The sequence below is a fragment of the Battus philenor genome, unplaced genomic scaffold, assembly GCF_028537555.1.
Source record: "Battus philenor isolate CCGP_79_NKW_IND1 unplaced genomic scaffold, ilBatPhil1.0.hap1 SCAF_8, whole genome shotgun sequence".
Classification (NCBI taxonomy): Eukaryota; Metazoa; Arthropoda; class Insecta; order Lepidoptera; family Papilionidae; genus Battus; species Battus philenor.
Window position 1 is genome coordinate 878,279 of NW_027181748.1, and position 9,490 is coordinate 887,768.

Here is a 9,490-nt window from a genome sequence, read left to right on the forward strand (position 1 = left end):
ATGCAACCAATATATCAAATGCCCACTGATCGCATTTTGATTGACCTCTTAAACGGAGGTCCCTTTCAAAAGGCGCTTGTATCAGATCATTCCATGCAGCATAAGTACAAGCGATCAAGCAGATATCCTAGAGTTTAAGTAGTGAAAAGATGTTTGACCAATCATACGTGGAAATCCAATGGTTTGTAGAGACAACAAATGGCCACTACAAAACTAGAAGAGCTCGTATTTATATATATCTTTCTCTGTCATACACATCTTCTTTCGTTCTTACACAAATAAGACGTGTGATTGGTTGCAAAGTAGAAATTGTGGTTGGTTGTATAAATAAAGTTAGGTCTAGGAATCGTTAACTAAGTTTTAAGGTTCAGTATAATTAAAGGGTCTCAAAAATTTTTGGCATATTATAAATCACATGATTTGTCTAATAAAACAATATGACTCAACATTAATAAGAACAATGGAGTACAAAAAGTATCTAAAATCAAAATATTTTCAGTGATTTTATCACTTGGACCACACACCAAAGTAGCCTTGTAATTTGTGCCCCTATCAATTCTGTCGCATGTCATTCAGTTTCACCTTTTGTATCTTCGATAATAATCGACAAGTTATTAACGGCCAAAGGCAATTGTCATGATTGATGCCGCGTCGGAAACGGGGCGTGCGTCGGCCAAATTGGTACGTTCGAGAAATAAAACGATCGACATATTACGATCGATTCGAATTATTTCTTTTATCACATTATGACAACTAGGTCTCGATTTATTTTTACATTTTATAAGATTTATTGGTTATGAGTATAAAAGATATAAATATGTGAATTTATAGCTATAGCTATTTATCAACACAACTTAAAAGCTTGTGTTCACTCTAAAACATGTTACATTTACTTATTAAACGGTTTTATTTAGTTCGACCCGTACGGAATATATTTGGATCAAAATTAGAAATTGAAATTTGAGCACCTTCCCGTTGTCAGATTGATCTGAAATTTGGTACACACATTTAATTTAGATGACAATACAATATAATAAAATCAATAACATTATAAATCTAAGATGGCCGCCGATACAAAATGGCGGATTACGTATTTTTCCTTAACCCCCTCAATATGGGTATCAAATGAAAGGGCTAAACTAGTAAAACACGATGATTATATCAAATTTTAAATTCAAGATGGACGCCGTTCCAATATGGCGGACTAGGTACATATTTTTCCACAACCACCACAATATGGGTATCAAAAAACCGTTTAACTTAAAAGTTTTTAAATGTATATATATTTATCTATTAGAATGTCAACGCATATAAGAATTATTCGTATAAATAAATTGTCATACTTATTTTATCATTACATTATTATATATAAAACTATGACAGCAAATATGGTATATATACATTACTGCAAAGATTTTATATATCTGAAACCAATTCCCTGCATATGTTTTGCATTATTTTTATCAAGGTACCCTAAATATATCTTCGGTCCACCAGGTGGAAGGCCAACTGGCACGTCTACTGGCACGTGGTCGCCACTGGAGAACCCTTAAACCTCAACGACCATCAGTTCCATTATTAATTTACAATAAGTAATCAATAATGTTAACAAAATGCAGAAACGTTAGTTGGTTGTCAACCTCCTTCTCTATTGTAAAAAATGTCTCTTTTAAAATTACGGCGTAACATGTATGTACGTGGTAGTCATACCACTTGGTGGATGACATAGCCAAGGTTGTGGGAAGTCGCTGGATAAGGAGATCACAGGATCGGTCATCGTGGAGATCCGAGGGGGAAGCTTATCCCGTGCAGTGGGCGTCCATCGACTGAAAAGTAGGAAAAGACTTTTATCACATGAACAGGTTTTTATTTAATTAACACGCATATATATATATATATATATATTAAGCATTATTAATCCCATCTGAACATCGGGTCTGCTTCGATTGGACACCTCGTTCGAATCTTTGTAGGCAGTCATGTCTTTCGCTATGGTATCTGCCCATCTTGTTTTCGGTCATCCATATATATGTACATTTACATATATATATATATATATATATATATATATATATATATATATATATATATATATACGTATATATGAGGGTGTGTGTGTGTTTTGTTTTACGTATTTCGTTCCGGAACTTTTGTTATAATTTTATGTACATTTTAATCTATTGCAATTGATCGTCATTCAAAAACAAATTTCTATTTTTTTTCTCTAAAAATACCACATTAAGTAAAGGTGGTCGTTTATATAAATATTTAATTACAAATTCTATTATATGCTAATACTATGTAGAGAAGGAACTAAAAAATTCATGACACCTAGCATATTGTTTGTGCGACCGCCAACACGCGCATTGTTCGACAACAGCCTACTTATATATTCCAAGTTGCATAGCGATCATATATCAATACAAAATAAACATTTATAACTTAATTATTTTATAACATAGTATGAATATACTTACGGAAATCACAGCTACACCAAAAGTATACTCAAAGAAACATTCCCATTGATTTTCCACACACAAAATTTGCAATATCTGGAAAACACAATATCTATTTACAATACTTATAAAATTACTATTATTTCGGCTAAAGAATTGCAGAAATGTCGTTTGTTTTAAAGGCCTTTTTCTTTTGGGGAGCTGTCCTAACTCTTCTAGTGTATTACAGAGACGACACATTCTGTGTAGCTGGCTTTTTACTTAAAAATATCTTTTATTTATTTATAACATATTTATACATCTAATAGATTCAGACGTTACTTTGCAGAAGTTCATCCTAAGTAACAAAAGGACTAATATATAGCTACTTCTGCTATGTAGCAGTAGTGCAATGTTACACGACTACTGCTACATAGCAGAAGTAGCTATATATTAGTCCTTTTCTTACTTTTTTATACATTTAGAATTCAATTTAATAGTATCTACAATCAGATTGAAGTCAAAAACGGTAGAATCCTTGTACTACCTCATTAAAAGTTTTTTTTTTTGTTACTTAATTACCTACATAATAAATTACATGATTGCAGCTCTTATGATTATTTTATGTGAATCTTAATTTTAATTTCATAATTATGCATGAGATCTACTAGACTAATAGATGGCATTTAGCGTTTATATCTTTTTAATTTACTTTTAATTAACTTAAGATATTATATCTTATATAATAATTTCTTATCAATTTATGTTATAATATATTTCCTTTTCTATTTGTTTATATAATCTTAATCAGTGGCGCCTAATGTTGTAGCAGGAAATCTGGTGCTAATGTTCCTGTCAATATACCCTTGGTGGTCAGGAAAGCGTAAATGGGTGGCCTGAGTGTTTAATCGGAGATGATGACAACAAAGTCCACGGTGTTCACTCCAAAACCTCAATCCCTGCGGCCATCTGTTAAGCTGATAGAATTAACTGTAGTTATTTGAATCCAGTTCTCACCGGGTTAATATTAACATGACAACGAAGTTCACTATAATGGCTTCCAGCCGTCCCTCTAATTCGAGCGGCGAGTACACACCGCATGCATAATTCATCCGTCGATATGTTAATTCACCCTTATGTTTATGTTAATCGTAATTGGTTATTTCGTTCCTGGGATTACAGTTGGTGCCCATCAATCAATGCGTTCGTCAAATGTAATTTGACAGTGGATCATGTCAGCTGTAAATTTCATTGCACTTGAGTGTATGTATCAACGTACAATATTATCATATGAATAAACACCTCATTTTATAGAGATTAACGTTTTGTATTATTAAACTACGGGACAACCAACAATAAAGCTATATCCGGAAGTTTTAAATAGACTTTTTTACATACAAAATAGACTTGCAATTTTATACACAAGTTACAATGAATAGTTTGCATATTTTAAAAATTTAGATTACATTGAATGAATTTAGGGTTGTTTTATTGTTTATTTATTTATATACTTCTCATAAAAAGTACAACGGCGAAAATTATACTCAAAAATTCTAGTCAAGCATTTAACCGATAAAGAGACATTCAAATGAAGGTAGGTTAATAAAGATTGTCATAAAAGAATAATAAAATAAAAAATCTGACATAAATATGCTAAAAAATGTACTATGTTACTGCATTTAACTTAAAACAAAAAGAAAAAATGGCGTCGGTTTCAACAGATTATAATTGACGACATATTTTTTTAAAAAATCAATTACATTCCTTCATTTGTTAAATAAAAAATATATTCGAAAACGAACATATAATTTTGTACATTATTTTTAAAATTTATTTTATGCTTCACCATTTATAAATGTAATGTATTTTTATGACAAAACATAATGTATTGTCATAAAAATACAACGTTGATCTATGGTGTGCTATTATCGAAGCAAATTGGCGCCAAATTATTCATTTTTATTTTGATTGATGACATCAAAAATACGCTTTTTTTGTTTGGATGAGTTTGTCTTTGATGAACTATTTTAAACATACGAAAATCTTTTAATAGCATTTTTTTACGAAATAATAATTTTTATTAAAATAAATATCATTATGAGATACATATTTATCATTTGCATTAGTAATTTAAATTTTTAAATTAATATTCCAAGGCAATTTGGGGTAAAGTATAAAGATAATTCGCTCAGAATATTACCGATTCTTTTTAAATTAGCTCACAGCGTAAAATTAATGCAAAAATGAAAATGATGTATTTAAAATCCAAATAAAATGCAACTGTTGAAATTATTAATACGCAATTCAAGTTTATGCCGTGTTTTTCCTACAATTACAATAATTATATTAGGCGAAATCCAAATTAATCTTTATCCTTAATTTATATTCTATAATTTTGAATTTTATGTACTAATTAATTTTAATAAAATTTTGTGGTAATTATTTATTTTAGTTAAAAACATCCTCATGTTGCAACAATTAAAATATTTAATTATACTATTTTTAGTCAATTATTCATTATAGCGATATATATGTTAATTAAAAACAATAAAAACCCATTTAAGAACACCTGATATGTTAAAGCTTAGTTCAACTGTTCTATACTAGATGGCGCTGACTGTTTGAAACAAAGTAATCGAGACGTAATTGTGTCAAAGTCGTGTCACGTTATCGCGGTACGTTTTATAGATTTTATGATTTACAACCGTAATGCGCGAACGACAATAAATACAGGTCGTAAAACGAGTTGTTTGTTAATCAGTAATATAATACAATTTCCGTCATTCGTATGGAACTAGTTCAAAGTCTAATAAAAGTACGCTATCGCATCATAATTACAATATACGGGAACGAAAACATTGTTAATTGCTGTTGTAAAACACTTCTCATTTGGAAGTCAAATAAAGAAAACCAAGTAGAAAATTATAACATTTTGAATCATTTTAATGGTCTTTTGAATGTGAAATTACAGAATGAGATAAAACGAATTTTAAAGCGACCATTACAGTATAGATTGTCGAAAGTTATTCCGTTTAAAGCGACAGTCTTTTGAATTCTCCACCTGCCTGTCGTTCTGCGACCAATTATAAGTTTGACAGTTGAATTTTCGACACGACACGGGTGTAATCAAAATAACATTTATTATATTTAAAAAAAACTGTGTATTAACAAAGCTGACAGCTACGGTTGTTATTAATGACGCGACTCTCGCGTGAACCTTTTTTGTTTGTGCTTTTCAATGTATTAAATTGTTTCGTCGGTTGTTTTTGTTGGCTTGGTCTATCACGCCATGTTTGTGATGATTGACGGCCTTAATGTGTGTGTTAGGCGGTACAATCAATCACACCGCCGGCTTATTGCCTCACAGCGACTAGATGGCTCATTATTCATTTTTATGTCAGTGTTTAGCTTTCCAATTGATATTTCTAGTGTTGGACAATGTTAGTTTAATGTGCTAGAGTGTTCGTGTCTAATTAATGCTCGAAAACGTTAAGCGCTGTGAAAAATCTATTTCTTTATAGGCCATTTTATATAACCACATATTGCAGCCAAAGGCATACATAAGTCAGCCCTGTTCTGTTGTCTAACGGACATGAATTTCAAATCTAATATTTTTAATTATAGGCCTTTTGCGATATCGCTGAGACTAGACGGTAAAAACTAATTTTAATTTTATGTTATTACCGCGTTTAAAATACTTTAGAATGTAAATCTTAATTAATGAATATAAATACGCAAGGTAAAGCACACATCGTGTTTTGTATAGAGTTTAATTTTAAATCAAATATGTACAACATAATGTCTGTATGTAATGTATTTACGACATAAAGGACATGATTTCTAAGGTATCGTTTAAAGTTTTGAATGAAATAATAGATTTATCGTTATCATTACGTAGATATATTTGAAATATTTTTATTTATTATTTAAACATTAATTTTTTACACATAACTCCGTCGGCCGTACATTTTCAAACTTCACCCGCACAATCACCGACAGTCAGTCGCTTCACTTACATAAATAACTAATTTAGATTGCACTAAACACTAAGTTTTTGAGGCGTCACAGAGCACGATTTAGTCTATTGATATCACAGAAGAAAATTGGACAATGAACGACTTCATTGGTTTACTGGTGGACGGCGGCGCCCAAGCGCTGGCCGTACATAGTGTAGGGGGAATAGAAGGGTCCGAGAGCTGGGTTGAAGGCGCCGTAGGGGGAGCCCGCTAAGTTAGCTGGCAAGGCCTTGGAGTACGGGTGGTAGCGACTTGCGGAGAGGGGACTCAAGGGCGCTGAGGGATAAGCGCCACGAAGTCCAGCGGTTGTGAACAGCGGGTTCAGCGGACTCAGCAGGGACGGCTGTGATGACGTGGACGAAACAGGAGCGGACCCGTCCGCAGTATGACTTCTTAGATGCTGCAACAACTCTTCGGAGTTAGCGAACCTCTTCCCACAGTAGGATTCGCCAACGATCCAGTTGCAAACGTATGGCCGGCTCAACTGCGCGTACGGAAGTCCACCGGGGTTCTGCTGGGATAGCGCCATCGCCATCGCCAAGTTGTACTTCTGGTGTTCGCACTGCGTACATCCGGCTGGGCACGATCCGTTGCTCATTAGCAAATGATGATTGTTCACTGAGAACTGGCAGCCCGTGCAGTATGGATCCTTGCAGACTGGTACAAGCGTCTCACCTCCTGCTGGGGTCTTTACTCGAGCGTACCCTAGGTATGGATTAGGTGAGGATCCAGGGAAGGCAGCGGCTGCTGCCAGCATTGCAGCATGGTGGGCACTGAACGGTGCACCAGCGTATGGTGGTCGAAACGCAGGGTTGGCATGCTGCTCCATCCCGGGCGGACAGCAAAGTCCGGCAAGAGGGTTAAACCCAGGCAATCCGGGCAAGTTTTTAAACGCGCCCAGGTGATCTTTCCCGTGTCCAAGAACCTCTAACCCGGAGCGAATGATAGGACTCGTGCCGGACGATCCAGCGGACGATTTCTGTTCTGACGGAGTGTTTTTTCCGTTTTCAGTTGACGGCGGAGTTGATTTGCGTCCGGGTGTACTTTTTCCGGACTTTTTCTCGTCAGAACTGTCGGTGCTGGCTTTCGACGACGGTCTCACGTCGTCCGGTTTCTTTGAGACGACGTTTGTTTCGTACGGTTTAAAAGCCAGATGCCTGTTTTCCGGAGATGAGCGGGGCTTGTCCGGTTTGCTGGTCGGCGACGACCGACTGGCTGTTTCACTGTTAACACTATTCACTGGTTTCTTCTTGTCGAGCGGAGGCAACAACGGCTTGGTGGGTGCCGTGTCCGCCCCGATCTGACTGCAAGTTTGCGCCAAAAGCGCTAGCGGGCTTTTCTTCGAATCCAACTGTAACAAAGAAAATAAACATTAGTATATTTATAATTTTTTTATATGAAATTTTAAAAAATATTTAGTTATAACTTTTTTTAAATAAAAAATCATTATTACGTACAGAGGACGGAAGCGGCGTTAAATAGTCGGGTTGCAAATATTGATTTGGATTAGTAGTCATCATTCCACCGTCTTCAAGCACGACCATTTGGAGGAGAACTTTTACGATCACTCAAACTTCAACGCACTGACCGACGGAACACAACTGCAGAAGAACAGAACGAACGTGCGTTCACTACGGCTGGCGGGACGACTGTGAACTCCCGCGCCCCTCGGTCTCTCCTCGCAGCGCGGTTGCCCTCCCCGCGCGTCTCGCTTCTCCCCGCGCGACAGAGAGAGCAATATCTCAAGTCTACATTAGAGCGGCGAAGCTATATCTCTCCGCTGCAGCTTGGCCATAAAAAATAAAGCGGAAACGACATATAGCTGCATTGCGGTAGGGGAAAAAGGAAAGGCGGCATGGCCGGCGGCCGTTGCGGATTGAGACGTGCGATGGCGTCGCTCGCGAGCCACCCACGGCGCCATGCATAAAGCGCTGCACTTGCTTTTTATTGCGCTTTCGACGACGCTCACTTCACGGCCGACACATTCGCGATTCACGCTTCTCTCCGTTGCCTTTGTTCGTTCAAAGGGGTAAATTGATCTGTTACGCTCGCGAAGCGCTCCCGTTTGAAGTGGTTCCCGTTTGAATTTTACGAGTCAAGCTGCCCCCTCGCCCCGCCCGAGCGAGTAACGCCAACGCTAATCCGACACTAAGACCTGTCAAACACGGGCTCAATCGGACCCTCCGTGGCGATCAAATTAAATATGTCAATTCGGCCGACCCGTATCAACAGCTGCTAGCGACGGGGCCCTTTGGAAATATTGCTTATTGTGTCCAAACAAAGATACCGAGTATAACGTATGGGCGGACGGCGGCGATCGTAAATAACGCGTCGGCCGTAATATATTTGACAGTGCGCGGACACGCGAGACAAAAAACAAGTTTATTGCGAGGCCCGGGTCCCCCTGCCCGCTTCCCTTCACTTCCACCCGCTTCCACCGGCGAACTTCTATAAATTAGGCAAGCGGTAGTTACGCTGTTTGTTTAGGAGTGAATAGGCGCCTCTATGTTTATTGTTGCTCCGGTTTATGTCTATGTTACTATCCAGCGTCAAGATTCTTTTTGTTTATATTCATTTACAAATGTACAATCTAATGGGTTTATTTTATTTTTCACTACATAATTTTTAAATTTTATAGACACATACATTAAAATATTTGACATATTTAAAAGAAGCAATATCTGAAATATTCTAAACATTAATTTAGTTTTTAAAAACATACATTCAAAAGGTTGACATTTATAATAATTGTATTTGACATTTGATTGAATGTTTCTTAAAGAATAAAATGAATTAAAAATTAATGTATTAAATCAACAAAAAACTTATTAATGTATGTGAGAATAATGGCTCAAGTTATATCAAAAATTAGGAATACATATAATGTATTTGTAGGCGAAGACAAAATATTAATTGGACATAATTTATCTGTTTTAAGAATTCGTCGTACCACCGCAATAAATATAGATTAGTAATTATGTCAGATTATGTGTAATCATATTGATTTATGGTTTTTGAGTCATACAGACAAAAATAGGT

At 36.0% G+C, this 9,490-nt stretch overlaps 1 protein-coding gene across 1 annotated transcript; it reads right to left on the reverse strand.

Annotated features, from left to right (window-relative positions):
* Positions 1 to 6,312: 6,312 nt before the first annotated feature.
* noc (no ocelli) lies at positions 6,313 to 8,090 on the reverse strand. The gene is made up of 2 exons (XM_068775024.1): positions 7,909 to 8,090; positions 6,313 to 7,802 (listed from the first exon to the last, which is right to left on the reverse strand). Exons 1-2 carry the CDS (start codon positions 7,993 to 7,995, stop codon positions 6,564 to 6,566), a joined length of 1,326 nt encoding a protein of 441 aa, XP_068631125.1. The 5' UTR covers positions 7,996 to 8,090; the 3' UTR covers positions 6,313 to 6,563.
* Between the last annotated feature and the right edge of the window lie 1,400 nt (positions 8,091 to 9,490).

Coding starts and splice junctions, on each gene's coding strand:
- noc (XM_068775024.1), bottom strand. CDS start 7,995: ATGGTCGTGCTTGAAGACGGTGGAATGATGACTACTAATCCAAATCAA. Junction 7,803..7,908: donor TAACGCCGCTTCCGTCCTCT/GTACGTAATAAT, acceptor TCTTTGTTACAG/TTGGATTCGAAGAAAAGCCC.